Source organism: Sinohyriopsis cumingii, unplaced genomic scaffold (genome assembly GCF_028554795.1).
Source record: "Sinohyriopsis cumingii isolate HCF-2022 unplaced genomic scaffold, ASM2855479v2 utg001660l, whole genome shotgun sequence".
Classification (NCBI taxonomy): Eukaryota; Metazoa; Mollusca; class Bivalvia; order Unionida; family Unionidae; genus Sinohyriopsis; species Sinohyriopsis cumingii.
In genome coordinates this window covers 325,068-345,967 of record NW_028316033.1, presented here as the reverse complement: position 1 = coordinate 345,967, position 20,900 = coordinate 325,068, and the positions used below count along the sequence as shown (strand labels likewise).

Genomic DNA, 20,900 nt, shown 5'->3' with positions numbered 1-20,900 from the left:
GAATAAACAGTTCTCAGAACCAGAGGTAGAAAATCGCACAAGCGAGATGACACCCCCCAATTTAAATGGAGTGCCTAAGAGCACATTGTAACACTATCGACATCAATATCTCACATGTATAGCTTCCTACTTTGTCTCCTTGGCAACAGACACCATCAATCACAAACAGAGACTTCCATTGCACTACTAATCAAACCATGGAATCATCGTGGAAAACAAGATAACGGAGAAAAACAAAGACCGATCGGATCTTCTGTCCAATAGTGACTACACACGTCTTTCCAAAGACTTTAGCCCTTTGTTGTAAGAACTAACCAGGCTGAACTTCTGTCAAGAGCCTCCTTGGTTCACGGCACCCAGACTCAGTGAAGAAAAAGCTATTTCAGTGAATTTAAACCAAATGTAGTTGCAGCAAAATGGGTCAGTATTACTCATAAAGGCACTGCTTTGATTGCCACAAAGAGGCTAGTGTGCATGGGGAATAGGAGGTTTCTATTTAATTTCTTTCTAATGACGACCCCTCATCTCAAGACCATCTATGGAACCCATTGCAAATTCTGAAGTGATACTTAAGAAGGACCGAGACCTCGCGCCGACACAGGTGAAAGTCTTTCGTACGTCTCACAGAGGGAAATGATGACATATGAGCTAGAATGCGTTCGACCTTGATAAAGTGGGGAATTCGTTTTGTAGATCGGAAAATAACCGCAGACCAAATTAATGTGCTTCACAGATAGGTTCATGAAGTTAGGGCATTTGCCACAAACATTGCAAGAGAAACTGAACCCCTGATGGCATTATCCATGTCGTGTGAGGGAGTTTATAGTGTTTCAATATCATTATAAAATGCCAATCCCGTCTGGTGAAACTAGTAGCCGTGGTGCATAGAGGTTACCTTCCCATATCATTTGACCGCTTCAGAAGGATGTGGCTTAACGACTACCTCTGGATTTGTGGGGGACGGTGCCTTCCGCTCCAGTAGTAACTGATATGTTCGCGGTATTAAGAGCCAATTTTTTTATCAATGGGACATCATTCTATCAAACAGTTAATTAGGTGGCCTGATAACGTTTTGAATGTTTGCTATAAGGATGTTTTCTTTGAGGTCGCCATTTGCGATATGGTTGTAGTTCTCCCTAATATATTATGATCGCATTACTAGTATTAAAGAAATATATACTATTAGAAAAAGATTAGTTTCGAAGAAATGTATTGTGACTTACAAAAGTACATTTCTAGAAATGGAAAAATCCAAATTTGATTTGGTTTGGTGATTTAGGGCACATCAACACAAGTTCTTGGTTATTTAGTGTTGAGGCAATTGGAGTAAAGTTCCTTGCCTTGTTTCTTTAGAGATGTACTTAAATAGTTTTGTATTTTTGATTAGCTTATGAAGCCAAGCATTCAATAATTGCAGTCTGTGAACGAAACATAGTTTGCTCAGAGAGGATTACACATATTTTGTCTATGATTTTTGGTATTCTAGTTATTCTTTATTGTCCAATTCATGTCATTTTTAAGATATGATTCGCAGGAGCTGATATTATGAGAGACAACTATAATAAACTTGGCGTCGTCAGTTGCATATTATATTTGTTATGCGCAGTGCCATACTAGCGCACTGTGAAGTGACCCTGAAATTTGTAATCTCCAATTGGTAGTTCGCACATCCAACAAAGAGTAGAAGCGGTGTTTCGCTTTATCCTCGTTCTTCAGAGACCGCCAACATTTTTATTTGACCCCCAATTTTCATAGGAAGGCTTGGTGTTTTCTCAGTGGGCTACCAAAATTTGATGGAAATAACGGTTGATGAGCTTAAATACTTTTTTAAAAATATCTATTTGCTTGAAATTATATATTTTGTTGCTGAGAATGATACTATTCAACATTATCATGATTATGCGATGTGGATTACGGAACTATGTCTTAACGTTGAATGTTGATGTTTGAGTAGAGAAAAAAAAACAAGTAAAACAATTAAAACTTGGTAAAAGTATCAGACCTAATAAGCTGATAAATTAATTTTTAATTATGTTATTTATTGTAATCATATTTGTTATTAATGTTACAAATTATTGTTAACAATCTACTAAATGTATTAGACACCTTTAGCACAGTAACTAAGCAACTTTGTTGACTGAACTGAGAAGTTTATGTTGAAGCTCAGGCTGGTTTCTAACAAAATATGTTTACTGTGGATAACATTTTAAAACTTCATGGCTTACTTACAAATTCTCTAAATTCAAGTAAAAAAATTATATTGACTTTTACAATTACTGATTTTGCAAAAGCCTTTGAAAATGTCATAGTACATTACAAGCTTAGGAAATAATGGGACAGATATGTTTTGTTACTACAATACATTTTATACATTAAACGGTTAATAGTAGACATACAAATAGCAATATCTGGTCCGAGAAATATGTGTGTGAGTGAATACACAAGGTGAATGTTTATTATCTATTTATTGTTGACGTTTAAACGACTTCAAAGATTAAGGTTCCCTAAATGAGATTGCAGTGAGATATTTAATTATTCGGAAAATATTCTTTATAATTTGTGAAGATCATAAAAAAGTGTCCATTGAAGCAACTGATGATTGAAAATGGGTCCAATACTTTTATAATATATATCACCGAAACGTAAATAAGAAAAGTAACCGTTATGGTATAACAATGAATTTCGAAGCAAACTGGGCTTTCAAATGGTTCAGATATTTTGTAATAAATGTCACATAAAATTAAGTACAAATAAATAAAAAGTATTATGGTGTTTTCAAGGGTCGAAAGAAGTGCAGTTGCAGTTAATGACCTATTTATATACCCGTTGGAACTAGAAATAGTTAATAACGTTGACTTTCTTTGCATTGTGTTAGCTTAGGTTGTACATTTATTGAATGAAACCAAAGGCTTGCTGGACAGACAGGCTAGTTAACCTTTTCTTGTAGGTGTAACATTTTTGTACATAACTTAGATCATATATTAACATTAATGTTTTGTAAATTTTTTGATATTCAGAAGTCCCAAGTTTGAAATATAACACCAAAACTGCGATGCAAGCAAATGGAATAGAGAGTCCACTTAAATGTTTGAAAAGAAGATCTGTGACTCTTGATATGTTGCAGCTAGATTTTATTTATGGTGAATTAGGGACAATGTCTCTATGAAAAAATATATACATGTACAACCGTAGTTTGAAGCATTAGTAAAACTTTTTTAGGCTTAGAATATAAAATATGTTTATTTTGATTGCATTTAAAAAATATATTGATCTGAAGAGTAATTATATCAGTTAGTATTTATCACTTGCCAAGCAACGTATTACCTGCAAATGTTGTTAAAAACTGGCATTAAAGGATAGAAGATTCTTTGAGATATACTTTGTCTGTGGATTTGACTTGAGAGTTCAGACATAAAACATATCTAATTTTCGTTACGGTACAAATAATTTTAAAGGCTATTTTAAGATGGAGGACATCCTCACGTAATTTCCATAATAAATCTGGCATATAAAGGATACATCATCTTACCCATATTAAACACAGTTAATTAAAACTATGCAATTGATTGCAAAGTTATTCTCTCTGAATTAAATACAGAGAAGTTTATAAATCTAACATTGCTCGTATGCTATGATTTAAGCAGATCTAATGCTTCAAACTACGGTTGTACATGTATAATCAATACTATAACTTATATATATATATATATACATGTGTGTGTGTGTGTGTGTGTGCAACTGCTGCCAAGTGAAGACCAGATGTTGAATACACACCAACAAATGGGGACTTAAAAGTCAAATGGGGATCCGAGTCAATATGTAATATGATACATTACAATTAATGAAGATGAGAGAGGGAACAAAATGATTCTTGTATGATTTATCGATGATGAGAGAGAGCAAAGGCAGATGATGAATGAAAAAAATTACTTATATTTAGCATTTATGGTAATACTGACGTTAGAGAGGTACAAATGATACTTGACCTGATAACTATACAATTGATGATGATGAGGTGAAAAACATGGTGGTGGTGAAGGATAAAAAAGGACAGTGAATGAATATTGTCCCTACAGAGCAAACTCACCTTTTTACATGGAAGTCCCTATTTCGTCCCCTTCAGTACTCACCTTAACCTTTATAGTAAAATCCAGCCTTTGCCAAGGAATTCTGTGTGTGTGTGTGTGTGTGTGTGTGTGTGTGTGTGTGCGTGTGTGTATTTTCTTGAACAATAATGCAGTTGATTTATGATTTACGATCCATTTATAAAATTATGTACATTTATTACCTATTTGTTAATTGTCTCTTAGTGGTAAATTCGCATTACTTCATTTACAACATGCATATTTTTTGCTTTAATAGAAGTATATGAACTGACGATAAATATGTCATATATTTGGAAAGCTTAGTATATGATGCATTACCGTTATATTTTTTATGTCCATTAATATATTTCTTTCTTCACCAGGCCCCTTCAAAAAGTATTTTCAAGGATTTGTGGTCGAAGAAAAAAGAAGAGGTATGTTATTTGACCATAAAACAAATTTTAATTTTAGAATATTTCTCAAATTTTCGATTTAAAGTTGCAGCTGTGGAGACAGAATTATCACTACACAACCAATCGATGCATACTATGATTTATCCTTTGCACTGTTTGATCCCCAAACTAAATAACAAAGACCTATAAATGTGAGAATGTTTACATTGAATGTCAAGGTTGTGGTAGCAAATCAAGTTTAGCCTTCGCACGAAATTTCGAATCAGCATGTATGTTCTCCTAACCAGTTTGAACAGAGATCAGGTGATATTTGACATTTATGGGGCCATATTTTGCATGGGATAAATTACAGACTCGTTCAATATCAATATTTTAGACTAAAACATCCAGCGGAGGATGATAACTCTTAACATGTAAAGGAAAATAAATTTCAATTCGACGTCATTAAATCATCTTGTCTCGCGTACGCGTTAACGCTAATTTCGCTAAAAGTTAATATCATTTAACCTGTTAAGAAAGGACATAATGCCCATACAACTGAGAACCAGACTGAGTGTTTCCATGATGTAATGTGACATTCAATTGTGGGTTTTTAGAATTTTGAAGTTAAGACGTTGTTCTAATCATCCTATGGCATACATTTAGGGACGATACTTTGTAGAAAACAACACAATTATCTCTGGAAATGTAAGTTATAAAGATAATTTGTATATAATAACATATATTCGGCAGCAATATTAATATTGCCCCAATTCATTACTCCGGAAAATGCATTACCTCACCACATTGTATTCGGTTAACTTTCCTTTATACTTCCAAAAGCAGCCTTTCTGGAAAGACTAAAATAATATCTTTCGGTCTTTATATTATATTGAAAAATGGAAACAACTCTCAAATATTACCTCCCTTTACAACTTTTTGGTGGCTTCCATTTGAAAGGATATCTTGCAGACGATTCTATAAAAATATATTGCTTATATTTAATTCATTAAATTTCATTTTCATTGGTACAGTGACAGAAAAAGAACTGTTTTATATGGTTCATAAAACAGGTAATACAATCAGGTCAATTTCGTCTTTGCCACATTTGATCTCAAATAGCAACACACATTTTTCCCGGTGGATCTGTATCTTAAGCATATTCTCTCATTGTAACTCGTTATTCAATATAAATAATAGCATCATACTGCCACAAGTCCATATTCCATCAAGATTTAGCACACACAACCAGAAAACAATGCCACTGAGTTATCGGTATGTGAACTCGTGCGTAGCGGTCACAGTCGCATGGCAACCAAGTAATTAATTCTCATATATCTACACATTCTGAATCCCTGTTAAAGAAATGATGGTATATAGGATTAATTATAGAAGATTACAAATATATACCAAATAGAATGGAGAGTACCAATCTCTGGATTCTACGGAAGAATGCCTAAAAACGCTAGGCAGAATTACTATTTAATACAAATAATAATAACATATAGGTTAGAGAATGTTAATGCGTACCATGCAGAGATTCGAACCCAGATCCGCGGGTAAACGACATCCATCATCTTTCCTGCACACATCAGTCCATGTTCCATCACGACTCATCACACATCACCAAAACAATGATGCTACTGAATCTGTGTAATACGCATTTGTTTGTTGCAGACACACTCAAATGGCGACCTAGACGGATGGGTAACCCGACCATCATTGCATTTATTGCTATTGCGAGTGTTTACTAACTGGTCCGGTCGACAACGAATGGGCGATATACGACTGCAGTTGTCACGATTCACTTTTCGCTGAATGTCGAGATGTCCATCCACGTGTTCATACATCTATGGTAGTCTATACCAAATGCTCTGCACTAGGATATTTCTCATCCGGACCAAACATTGATCTCTCAGCTTATGGTGGACAAATTTTACTCATAAAGGCGTCCTCCAGAGTCTAACTACCCTCTCCGAACCGATATTGTAGTATACCACCACTTTTAATGGCAAGTACTAAGGACAAAATGATGCATCTAGACGATAAGGTGTCATCATTGCAACACAGAATGGTCTGTCCATGGACCCAATTTGTACAAATGGACAATCGACAGCTAGACGAAGTGGATAAGATGGAAATGCTTCATTCATCTGATCGTACAATGGAACGGACAGAATTCAGCTCTAATGCAGCTCCAACATAATGGACGAAACGATATTATACAAGACAAAGATCTTTCCGATTTGAATTTCGATTTTAATCTAACCGGACCAGGCTCAATTTCCAAAAATGAAATCTCCATTGGTTCTTAACGTGGCCAACTCATGCATGTTAGAGATCCTGTTATCCACATCACTCAGCTATCGTATAACCTACTTTCCGATAGCACTTGCCACATCATGCATAGTCAGTGAGCTAAATGCCCTCTTGTTGGATGCAACCTTCATGCAGTTACGCTTGTCCTAATGATACAACCAAGTTACTTTTCCAAAAACAGGTTGCCATCACTGGGTAATCACCAACACATTTTTCGCTTCCTCTCATCGATCAATACGTTGATAAAGGCGAGACCCCAAAATCCCGTGCTCTCTCTCAAGTATTATCTGATTTGCTTGGAAGATATCCATATAGGTCTGCCTCTCAGGTTTTGAAGCAAGACATATCACATCAACCTTTCGGCGCTTGGTTAAAGGGAGAATATAACTGACCTCTCTTGGGAGCAGGTGTACACTGACCTCTCTCAGGAACAGGTACGCCCCATGAAAATCTAGGCTTACGAAATACGCGCAATTTCCATAAGCCTGGCAATCGAACGTTACGTCTCCTGTCGAGACGCCGTAGTCAGCTGGATGACATGCTGAGACCACTTTCTCAGCTTTTTGTGTCAAAGAGAACTGAGCAGTTGTAGCTGAAACGACAATGCAATTCTGTAACTTGGCGGTATTGGCCACATTCATTTGATTTTCCTGGAAACACTTTAAAGGTTAGACCAAATAGGTACAAAATCTCATAGCGTTATACCCGTATGCATAAAACTAAGGTATCCCGTTGTGAAAAATAACATTAGGAGAATTTAATCAATTGGTAATAAAAGAATGATTACCAATGGTGACTCAGGTAGATGTGGGATAATTAGGATTTCCTCCACCACTTGCATATTATTCTAATGTAATGTGGTCGGGTAGTCTATCTACCGAAGAAAGCAAATATTGTTTGGTACATAAAGTTTCTCCTGTATTACTTACCTCATCACATTAAAAGCATCCCTTCTACACTTCCCCTGCGAACATCCTTCAAGGTGTCGATCAAGTAAATATCGTCTTTCAACCGCATATAAATCTAGCTGTATAGCTCTTTGAAGGGGTACATAACCTATAAGCTTTGCTTTCGTTTTAAAACCGTACCGACATAGTTACGTTTTTCCGTCTTTGCGTGTTCGGAGTGGCTGTATTCAGAGGCAGCAAAGACAATTATTCTAATGTAATGTGATCTGGTAAGTACTATAAGAGAAAGAAATATATTTCTAAAACAAAACCTTTTTATCATTATGTAATATCCTTGGCCCATTGTCTGTTTGATCTAAATTCTCGTCACTTCACTTGATTTCCAGCATGCATAATTCGTGCCCGAAGTAGGTTATATGGCACTGTGGATGAAGCATACCAAAGTAAATATCATTGTTATTGTAGTTGTAATTACCGTTTGCTTATGCATATTGTCACAAACTCAAAATGCTCAGTGAAAATGTGCCACCTAATAGATGTTTCATCCTTACGACAACATTTAGAATAAATCGAAGCTTATCAAATGCTTCAAGTATTGCATCATGTTTTTGCTTTGTGTTTAAAATCACAACTGTATTTGATAAACATAATAAACATGGTTCATATGGTAAGACATAGTAAGTATAGTATGAGAATTATATGGTAAACAATCTCCATTTATTTATATAATTTACCTCAATTAAATATTTGTTGTCAACTTAAATTAATGAACATAGTTTAATATAGCCCTTCAACAACACAGAGCGATACGTTTTGTTTAAAGAAAAATCTCAGCCATATCGACCTTGTTTTGCCCGATAATCGTTCTACTCCCCGACTCCAAACTTGAAATAATTGATCCCAAATATATGTATCATTATTCATTGATGAAAACGTGGAAAATGTTTAGAGTGAAGTCTTTACAAATACGTGGTACCAACCAACCATGTACACAGGTTCCATTTTCTAAAATACGTTTCCGATGTTCGGATTTCTAAGAAGTAAACTGTTTTCGAAACTTTTCCAAAGAAAATCTAAATATGAAAATGTCCTTTATTATAAGAAATGAGTTCGCGTCGACACTGATATGAATTATAACATGACTCATACTATAAGAACATATGTTGTTCTCATGCATTTGTCGTCTAGACCTCTTACACATTTCTATAACTTGATTCATATATAAATTGACTTCTGGTACATTTAACTTTTCTTTTATTTACTAGGTCTCTTTAAAACGTATGTGCAGTATGAAGGAAAAGGAGGAGGTATGATATTGGACAGAAAAAATATATTTTATTGTTGAAGATTAATGTACCCTTATTAGACTAAAAGTTGCATGGTACTATGTTGCAGCATTTTTTAATCTAGACAGACCTGGGACTGGCAGATAGCGTCAGCAATACAGAAACAGTTTATGCAAAACTTTGCACATTTGTTATCTTTCGCAGGAAAAGGAAAATTAACACTTATTGATATTGGAATGTTTATATTTAAAGTCAAGGTGATTATTCTTAATGGACATTAGCTTTATCATGACATTTCGAGTCAGGGCTTAGATATCCTTTACCAATTTCAAAGAATTTTGATAACATATGTTACACTCATTTTGTCAATGGATGAGCCAGGCTAATTAAGTAGTCGGCAATTTGGAATTCATGGTGAGTGCTCTTCCTATCATTTCCGAACAATCAATTGACATCATTCTGACAAAATCCATGGAGACATGGTACTTATGTTTCCATTTTCCTAAAACGATCCATATGGATTGCAGAGTTGGTAGCCCGAATGCCACTTTGACTGAATTTAATTTGTTTGCATTGTATATAATATCTGGATAAGAACTGTGTTCAATTACATTACAGTGATTACTACGGAAGGCATAATTGTATTTCTTGATAGATCTGTATTGTTTGTTTTGTGTATGCATTAACCTACCCAGATAAAATTATGCGAAACTTACTATCAAGTAATATATTAATTGAGTGCAGATGCACAAACAGTTATGACTAACATCAGGAGTCTTGAACAATTTAAGTGCTGTGTTTTAATTGGCATATTTTTCTGATGCATCATTCCCATATCATTCTCATCGGTATAAAACAATATCACGTCAATACTACTTTCTCTCGCCTAGTCAAAGGTCTTTTTAGCGTAATATGGTATGATATGGCCCTACCAGGTCTGATTAAAGTTTGTATTTGATTTGCTATCCTCATTATGGTGTCCATAGCAAATACATTGTTCAAACATTCTTGTCATCACCTTATACAGTTATGATGAATCTTGAAAATATTAATGTTCAATAGGTTAGTGTTAAAGCACCATGATCTTATTTCCAAGTAAATATTGGCAAATGTCCTCCTGCGGGTCCCGGGTTGTAGAATTGGCCAGACGTGCCTCACTTCGTGTCGCAAGAGGTGACTAAGTAGAGTCAACCTGTTTGCCGTGGGTTGCGTCGCGTGTCGGGGGAGGAAAGGATCCTGGTAGTTGATCAGAGGCTTTCCGATGCAGTACACTACTTTGGCCTCTAATTCCTCTAGACAGGTGGTCGGGATGGGCCGGATCTCGACAAATCGGCTGGTTACGTCGAGACCTAGGAAGTCTTTATTTACTCGCTCGCCTACTTTATATTTCTCTTTGTATCTGTCTTGATACCACCGTTGTCCCTATAGTATATTCCTTTAGCTTTCTCTTTCCCATGTCCTGGAAGACTTCCTAGAAGGCGGTTTCTTTACGGATAAATCAGGAGGTAATTTTAACGAACCAGGAATGTGGTGGCTTCACGGGCTAATCATAGGTAATTATATCGATTGAGTATAGAATCTGTGTATCCCTGGCGCTTGAAAAGTGTTCCCTTGTTTGTCACCATGGTGGGCGGAAAGCAGGATGCTGAATTTTAAACAATCCTAAATGGAAAATCAAAAATCAGAACAAACGTACAAAACCTGTATCAGACACAGATGACGAAAATTGTAGTGCGGAGTCATTTTGAGGCTTCATGGTTATACAGCCTAAAGATGCCTCAAAACCGCCTGCCGCACTATCTCCGTTTGTGATCGAAAGAAAATCACAGGATGATTGGCACTGCAAAACGTATCAAAAAGTTGAAATCGGGTTGCCTTCTTGTTGAGCGAAATCGACGAGGTAAAACAGAAAATAACAAGAAAATAAAAATTTTCTTCGATATCCCAGTAACTTCATTCGCTCACACAACAGTCAATATGTCCATAGGCTTGATTCCCTGTCGTGACTTGCCTGGAGTCAGCGATACAAATTTAATTGAAGGGATAAAAAACGAAAGTGTCACTGCAGTCCGTAAAATACGCATTAAACGTAATAACAATCTGCAGGACACCAACATCATAGTACTCACCTTCAAACATCTAACAGTACCCAGAGTGGTCAAAGTTGGCTTCTTGCAAGTGAAAGGCGACATATACATTCCGAACCCCCTTCCATGCAATAAATGTCAGAAATATGAACATCACGAAAACCGCTGTTCAAAAAACAAAATATGTGGCCGACGCGGAGACCATACTCATCAGGAATCTGATTGTAGAGCAACTCGACATTGTGTCAACTGTGGAAAGAAGCCCACGCCAATTCCATGGATAGTGATACTTGGAAACAGGAGAAGGAATAGAGAGGGTAAAGAACACATCTAACATTCCCTATCCAAAAGCCAACAAACTTTTACAGGCAACAATAGTCAACCTGGCCATTCCTTCTCCGCTGTAGTGAAGAACAATTCCAAAAAAGCGAAGGATACTCAAACACAGATTTACCCGATTCAGCACCAAGCTCTCACACCCATTATCATGCACAAAACAACTCGGCATCTACGCAAAGAACCTTCAATAATATCCCATCACCGAAATTACCAAATAATAAAAACAAATCTCAAGGAAATAAGCAGCAAAATGGGTCAGATGACCCTATCAAACTCTATAATAGGTTTGGAGACATTGAGAGCATGGATGCAGAAGAGACTGCTCCATGCGCTGAATGTAGGTTTAGACCTACCACCAAAATATCCCCCCACTTCCTTCAGAGAAATAAACACACACATTGCCTTCGCGAAAAGTCTTACCTAGCTCCACAATCTTCACTTTAAGTTTAAAATGAAGGACACCATCATACAATGGAACTGTGGAGGACTTAAAGCCAACTAAAACTGCTTTTAAACGAACATGATCCTGCAGTACTATGCCTTCAGGAAACATTCTTGAAAAATAAGGACAACATCACACTTAACAACTACTCCCTGTTTAACACCTACTTTCAAAATGTTGCCAGCTCCTTGGGAGGAGATTCTGTTGTTTTGAAATATAGAGCCCCTCATATCGTCGTCCTTTAAAACAAACACTAGCTATTGCTGTAAGCGTTACTCTATATCGAGCAATTACCGTTTGTGCTATTTACATATCACCACACACCAACAAAGTACCAAATAAATTAGGGGGGCACTGAGTGTCCGAGTTTTCTTAAGCCCTCTTTGTACGGATCACTGCCATCTCACATCTGTCCGCGTCGTTAGAGCCTCCGATTCGGCAAATATGGGTATGTGAAAAAAGCTTGCCATCAGCTTCTCGTGGGTTGGTGGTGCTTTCCAGGTTTATCCAGGGTTCTTCCTCCACCATTAATACTATAGCCTATCGTGTGCTGAAAAATGGTGTTAAACCCCACAACAACAACAACCAAATGAATTATGCAATCGTGTTCAACAACTTTCAGCGACCTTTGTTTCGCTCGGAGATTTTAATGCCCATAACCTCTTATGGGGATCAAATTACATAAGTGACATAGGCCACAAAGTAGAATACTTTCATCCCTAGACAGAATTTGTGTCTATATATCACCAAATCAACAACACATCTACACCAGGAACGAGTACAAACACGTGTATCGATTTGACAATTTCTTCTTCTTCGTTGATATTGGATTATGTATGGAAGATCGCTGATGACCTTCATAGCAGTGATTACTTTCTAATCTACCTTGAAAATATCAACTCTACTACTGATGACGCAATTTCACAATGGAATATAAAGAAGGCCGAATGGGCTAAGTTTGAAACACTCTGGAAAACTAGGCTGAATAAGGATACAGTCTTCAAAGTTAATAACCCTATTCAGCATTTTACATCTATTGTAATAGAGACTGCAGAATAATCCATTCCCAAGTTCTCACCGAACTGTAAAAGAACCCCCAAAACCTTGGGTTGCTAAGGAATTACGGAAGCTATCAGACAATGCCGAGAAACATTGACAAAATTTAACAATCATCCGACACCGGCAAATTTAAGTAAATACCGTACTCTTCGGGCCAAAGTTCGCCGTACAATCAGAAAAGGAAAAGATAATCATGGAAGAAATATGCTTCTTCTTTGAACTTTCGTTCCTCTATTAAGAAAGTTTGGGACATTATCCGCAAATAAACGGAAAGAGAAAACACAATTCTCTCCGACATCTGAAGCTAAATAATAACAATTTTAGTTCAAAACTTGACATAGCAAATTTTCATGCTGACAATTTCTCTAAAAATTCCTCATCATCTAATTATTCCGAAGCCTTCCAAAGAGTATAAAATCAAAATGGTCACGTTTAAAATTCACATCCAACAACTCGGAAAGTTATAACCAAGTGTTCTCACTATTGGAGCTAATGGAGGCTTTAGACAAGGGTCATGATACATATGCTGGGTCTGACGAAAAACATTACCAATATTTGAAACACCTTCCAGAATCATCATTAACATCTCGTTTGAAAATCTTCAATGATTTATGGATTACTGGTAATGAACATAAGATTTGGACAGAAGCAACAGTAAGACCAGTTCCCAAATTAGGTAAGAATAGAGCAGATCCTACCAACTATCTACCCATTGCACTGACAAGCTGTGTCTGCAAAATAATGGAACAAATGATCAATTCTCGAATTGTATGGTACATCGAAACTAACATTCCAATATCTCCTTTCCAACGTAGCTTTTTTTGTATGGCCGTAGCTCCAGTGACCATTTTGTTGGACAGGAAAAACATATTCATGACGCATTTATCAATAAGGAACATTTAGTAGCGGTTTTCTTTGATTTAGTACAGGCCTATGACAAGACATGGAAGTACTGGGTACTAAATTACCTGCACTATCTGGGTGTCAAAGGCTGTCTGCCCTCTTTGATATCAAACGTTCTCTCAGACAGACAAATTCAAGGTACGAATGGACTCTGCCATCACTGATTTGCACGAGTAAGAGACGGGTGTGCCTCGGGCAGTATTATATCTGTGACGCTTTCCAACATCAAAATCAATAGCATCACCAAATGTTCGTCTTCTGTTGTGGACTGCCCGTTATACGTTGATGATTTTCTAAAGTGTTATCGATCAAAGCACATGCATACAATTGTAAGACAACTACACAAAATATCAACAAGATTCAAAATTAAGACACTACTAACGGTTTCTAATTCTCGAAGTCAAAACCGATATTCATGCATTTCTGTCAGTTACGAAGACATCATGATGAACGTAAACTCAACCTGGAGAGAACGCCTATTCCAGTTGTTGAGGAAAAAAATAAGCTTTTAGATATTTTCTAAGAAAACTGACGTTTATTCCACACCTAAAGAACTTGAAAGCTAAATGCTTGAAATCTCTAGATCTACTCAAAGTAGTAGCGCACACTGACTGTGGTGCTGATAGAAAGGTCATCCTTAATTTATATAGAACGTTTATTCGCTCCAAACTGGACTATGGTTGCGTTGTTTATGGTTCAGCTAGGTAGTCATATTTAAAGATGCTTGAGCCAATTCGTCATCAAGGACTAAGACTCGCTCTGGAAGTGATTAAGACATCATCCTGTGAAAGTCTCCTTGCTGAAGGAAACGAACCACTTTTATCACATCGTGGAGAAATGCTTTCCGCACCTTAAACTCTCAAATTAAGATCAAACCCTCTCTGAACTCTGTCTTTTCTGCTGTTTTGCAACTCGAATACTAAAACTTGTACGAAAAAAAGCCAGACGCGATACCTTCCTTTGGCATTAGAATATCATCCAGCCATGACAGTACAAAATTAATTTTTCCAAAATTCAGCAACGGTCCATCTCCGAAACATCTCCCTGGCTACTTAAACAACCAAAAGTAATTTTTACGATTAAACGATGGAACAAGATCTCAGACAAACTCTTTTGTCTTCCACAATTCTTATCATCAACTCCTCACCGAGCTGACAAACTACAGAAGAATTAATACCAAGGGATCAAAGGATGAGGAAAAGTCTGCTGCAACTTTTATTAGTGGAAAACACACAATACAAGTTCGCTTACCAAATGGCATATCAATGTTTTTTCTGCCGAAATCAGAGCAATAGATCTTGCTCTGCAAGATATTGAAAAGAAACGTATTTTAAACATCATCATCTTCTACGATTCCCTATCAGTACTTCAGTCACTACACAATAGAGAACTTGAGCATCCATTGTTGACCAATGTCTTCGTCAAAAAATACTAAGCTGAGTACCTCCCACATTTTTGTGTAATGTTGTTTACCTAGCCATGATGGTATTAAAGGTAATGAGAAAGCAGATCGGGCTGCTAAAACGGCCCTAACTCAAGAACCATCTCATTTTAAAATACCGTATACTGATTTTAAACTTAGTATCAAAGGGACTTTACGTCAGAAGTGGCACACATCATGGAATGATGCAGTGACTAATAAACTTCACGCCATCAAGCCAACCCTAAGAGAATGGACTCCTTCCTACAAACCATCCGTAGGGAGGTGGTAGTCATTGCAAAAATTCGATTTGGTCATACGCATATGACCCACTCACAAATACTTAAAGGCGAAGACCCATCAGAGTGTGTTTCTTGCAATGGACCATTCACTGTTAAGTACTTTATGATGGAGTGTTTCTACCTGCAACCTACACGTGATCAGTATGACAATATTCATAACATGAAGGAGCTTTTTGATACAATAAACTTCACTTTTATTGTGAAATTCTGGAAAGAAGTTAACATTTAGTCTCAGCTATAAATTTTACGTCATCACCTTGTGCAGTTTTATGTAATGTATATACCGTCCCATTTTCAATACCGTTTCATTTGTCTTCATTAACATACAACATTTACACACCCCTTGATCGGGAAGCTTTATTTTTTACCGTTACTATCTTATCGTTTTAATTTCAACTATTTGGTTTTGATATCGCTCTTCGATATGAAACCTTTTATAATATTTAAACGATCGTACATATAACTTTTTGTACGGCGCTAAACAGCCTAACAGTGCTGGTGCATCGTTAGAATAGAATCAATCAATCAATCTATTTTGCAAATGGGCCAACATGTAGTTTTAACATTTGTTGACACATCAACGGAGTTGACTTTCATTAAGCTTTACAGGAACCATTCAAATTCTGTGTTTTACTGCATTTGTGTTTTTTTGGTGTCTTCTCTGCCGAATATACCTCCATCTAAAGTATTGTGTACACTTTTTTTAAGTACCACACATTAGTATTGTAATATTGATTTACATAAACCAGATTGTGATCATTAGGACATGTTCTTTGTCTTGTTGTGGCTTCCCCGGCAATCATGTGACTCCCATAGTTGACTGATTACGAACGTATTAGTGACCACTCCTTATTAACCATTGGGGCACTTTCTATAAAAAGTCTTTTCTCTGTTCTATGACATTTTCTGCCATGCCTAATTATTTATGGATTCCACATATCTGGCTTCCATTGCAATAAAAAGAAAATGATTACTGACATCTAACAAATAATATTTGATTAACATTTGCTTATGAAACTTTCGTATGTTATGGAATGCTAACACTGCATTTTCGGTTATCACACTATTAAACTTCATATTTTTGTATGTTTCCGCTATATATTGACATTTGAATTTAACTTTGTAACATCATTCTCTTTGACATTCTAACAATGTCCTAACAAGATTTATCTCTTAGGGCGGTCTGCAATCATTTGGGTTTATAACAGCCTGGTTAGAAGTGCATTTGAATCATAAATACCAGATCAGTGTGTTCAATGTTAATGGTGTAGAGGAATGTGAGTAGGATTGGAGATGTAGTGCATATTCTGGTCTCTTGACTGACAAGCATGTTTTGTGGCTAGACCTTACTGTATTATTTAATGCATACACTACATGTCAATGCTAGCTGATTTTGTGTAGCTAATGCTGTTTCTTAATATTCTTTTTATGGTGGAGTTAGAACTTGGTTAACTTGATAGGCTATCATTATTAACTTCATTACACTCTAAGCCTGAAATAAATTTATATGATCCAGGAATATTCGAAATTATAGTTTATATGGCACTAATATTAGGTGGACATAAAATAATGTTATATGTGAAACAACTTTTGATTTAACAAAATATTAATGACAATGACATTGTATTGGTGTGATTCTAATAGTATTCATTGTACTGTTATACTGTATGGATGAATGTATGGTTGCTGGGAACAGATAATTATGGACCAAATAAACGATAAACTTCTGTGGAAACATTGATTTATACTACTCTATAATATAAATGAATCGACATCATTTATGACCTGAATTAATTAGGTGTTTCTTTATATTTCCACACTGTAAAATCAACACTATAAGACAATTACACTGAAGGATGTGATGCACTTGGTACAATATTTAGTTGGTGACAACTATCTCCAACATTACACACAAGATCGATATAAGGATAGTGATGATGCGAACGAAGATTCACAGAAAGAGTCAGATGCAAATGAAGTCCAAAAGAAAGACCACGCTGTCAGTGGAATCCAAATAGATGTGAATAAACTCGAAACGAAACAACAGAATGTGAATGAGATCCAAACAAAAGATCTGACTGCAAATGAAGTCCAAGCGAACAATCCAGGGTCGAATGAACTCCAAAAAAATGAGCAGGATGTGAATGAGAAAAAAACGAAAGGTTGTGAGTGCTTTCTTCTCTATTACACGTTTTCATGCAGCAATATATAACTAATTATCTTGACCTTTCAAGAACTATTTATTCTTTAAGTTTGATAAGCACAATTTATCAAAGAACCTGTCTGTGACTAGTGTTTTGTTTTTCTCCTATTTTAATAAATCCAGGCTTTAGCTACTTGTACCGAATGCTTGATTCTACCCATCAAAGTGGGGTTATTTTGTGCTTCCTGTGCCACACCTACGACTTACGACGCACGTGCACACATTTAAGTACTACCTCACAACATAATCGACTCAACGACCGAATTATCGACCAGTCAAAACAGATCAAAGTGAAGCTGGCACACATTCATTTGAATCATGTTAGTCAATGTAATTAAATCTAGACAATTCTCATACATTGGTGCGAGTCTCCTTTATAAACGAATGAGACAATTATGCCAATAAAGGAGCTTTCTATGTTCATATTTAAACAACATAATGTATATTATGGTCACTTTAAATGTATTAAGTGATATTTACTTTGTGGATAAAATGATTTTCCTAAATTATGTTGCATTAAAGATGTTAGTTTGGGGAAATCACATTTCATAATTAGATGTTTAACTAAAGGTGACCACCTCATATTATTTAGCCTTTGATATTTGTATATGACAAAATCAATTATAAAACAGGTCTGAAAAATATGATACTTCTGAACCTGAGTTTGTGTTTGAGTTTGATAATTTGATTTTGAGTTTGAAAATTTGGGTTTGAGTTTGAAAATTTGTTTCAAAATCACAAACGATTTTACTTTTCAAAGTTCGTTCCTGGTAAGATCAAAGTGTTTCTGACTCATTGTTATGATCTATGTAAGGCAGTGTGATGAGACATGTATATCGAGTATAGTTTTGATTATGCTTGCTTTACTGTTACCTTCTGGACATTGTGACGGTCAATTTGATAATTTTGTTTAATAATGGTATTCAAATTCTAACCTGTTCATAAAAGTTAATATAAACTTTTCTCTCAAAAGGTGAAGAGTTTGCGAAGAAACCCGATTTTGAGAATCCCTGTCATGATCTCTTTATTTGGTCAGTTCTAAACAACCAACAGGATAAAGCCAAGTTGTTCTGGGATAATGGAAAGGTAATCATTTTATATGAATAGGCTGTCGATTTGTGGACATCAGTAACGAGATAACGATATAAAAAAGTTTTGTCAAAGTGCTTCAGCCTGTGGATATGTCTCTCCGTCAATTCCTGACAAAGCTTGATGTACCATCTTCTCCCACAAAGCTTGGAAGATCGTAAGAACATACTGCTTTCTCGTTTACATTTTTGAGGGATATTTCGTTACCGTTTAACACATTAGGGTTACATTGTATTTTGAGAGTTGAGACTGACATCGCTTTCCCTTCCCCACGATTTGTAGGATTTCAACTAAACTTTGTTTAGTATCCAGTTTCACATGTTGATCATTGTTGACTAGTATTGTGGATCAAAATGGAGGCGTAATATTAAATTACTATATTACTATTGACCCTTAAAGACAAAACCTACAGGCCTGATACATTAAATTCTCCTAGACCCCATATTGGCCTACTTAGCATAATGTTAAATTTTCATATACCTAGAATGGGTCATAATGTTAAACTTTCTTAGCATTACATTTCCAAAAGCGCTATAAGTACAAAACAGTTGTAAAGATAAATTTATATTGAGACTATAACGGGCCATCATTAATGTCACTTTCAAATAAATCTCACACTGGCCAGCATGGCCTATTTCTAATTTATGATGTACTCCATATTGCCCCACTATACAATTCTTATACAGATTTATGCTTTTCCAGCTTCAATCGTTCATTGTTGCTAATGTTCACAGGGCATGCATGTGTCAAGTTAATATAGTAGTGAAAACTCCAGATATTTTATTGCAAGCTCATATTGGATAGAGCTATTTTTATTACATATGTATATAAGATTAAGTGTGCTTATCCACATTCTGTGTTTCATGAATTTTCAACAACTGTTATTTTCGACCTCTTAAAAGCCGCTTGACCAGGTTAACACAAAATAGAAAATGGCACTTTGGCATGAAGATCATTCAAGTGTAGACATCAAAATCATATATAATATAACTTAAATAACATTATGTCCACAGCTGATGAACATAATTTGGCCAAATAAATGTAAATAATACCAATATGATATAATCTGCATTGCCAAAATTATACAGCCTCAAAAGGCTTCTTTACAAAATAACTATGACTGAATTATGAATACATCTGCAAACATTATCAAATCATGAAGGCCTTTACATTTTATAGATAGGAGTATGATCATCGACACGGCATGTGTGCTATTACTAAAAGAGAATAAGAAATAAAACACGACTGTAATTACTTTCAAACACGCTACAACAATTCAAAAATCCGAAGCAAAGAAAGTTTGATTACGAACAAGACTCTATCACCCTAAAGTAAAATAAGTAAACTTGACCCACTATGAAGTTTGGGCTTGTTGTTGAGTTTAATTATAGTGGCGTGCGCACAATTGCCACTTGAAGTTTGGGGGACACTATACAAACTTTTGTGTTCTTACAGGTGAAATGGGCAAATGATACTTCATCCAAATGAGCGATATCATAGGAGACTTAGGCGTTTCTTTTATTTGGAATCGTTTTGACATAATCTACGATGTAGCTTTCAGGCGATGGAAAGATAACATTAAATTACTCGAGAAAGGTCATTAATGCAATTTTTAATAATGCAAAAGTAATTGTTTTAGGAGTTTAGGAGGGTATGCTATATTTTCAGCCTCGGCAAATGTGAGTCACCACCGAGATAGATCATCAAAAATAAGTCCTGAATGATATTTTGAAAAACATTCTTGATACATGTAAAAGTAGAATATATCTCAAGTTAATTTGTTTCAAGTATGAAAGGTTGTAGTATAAAGAAAGTCATCTGGACTATTTATAATATCAGTATGCATTTTACAGGATAAAATCGCTGCTGCCCTAGCTGCACATGCTTTATTTTCTGCCATGGAAAGTCAAATTGATGATCGAGAATTACTAGAAGGAATTGATGACAATAGCACGTAAGATTCATTGCAACCTTTTACATCACATGGAAAACAGTTAGTTAATTATAAACAACATGTTAGCTAATCTTTCCATGATAGTTAATTGTAAACAACATGTTTACGTGGC

The 20,900-nt window shown here is 35.8% G+C and overlaps 1 protein-coding gene across 1 annotated transcript in view; it reads left to right on the top strand.

Moving 5' to 3' along the window:
* Positions 1–20,900, top strand: part of LOC149771774 (transient receptor potential cation channel subfamily M member-like 2) — a 68,431-nt gene that overhangs the window by 18,696 nt on the left and 28,835 nt on the right. Inside the window, exons 4-7 of the mRNA XM_089948146.1 lie at positions 4,469–4,523; positions 8,970–9,011; positions 18,719–18,831; positions 20,688–20,788. Coding sequence (XP_089804272.1) covers positions 4,469–4,523; positions 8,970–9,011; positions 18,719–18,831; positions 20,688–20,788 — 311 coding nt within the window. The remainder of the gene's footprint in view (positions 1–4,468; positions 4,524–8,969; positions 9,012–18,718; positions 18,832–20,687; positions 20,789–20,900) is intronic.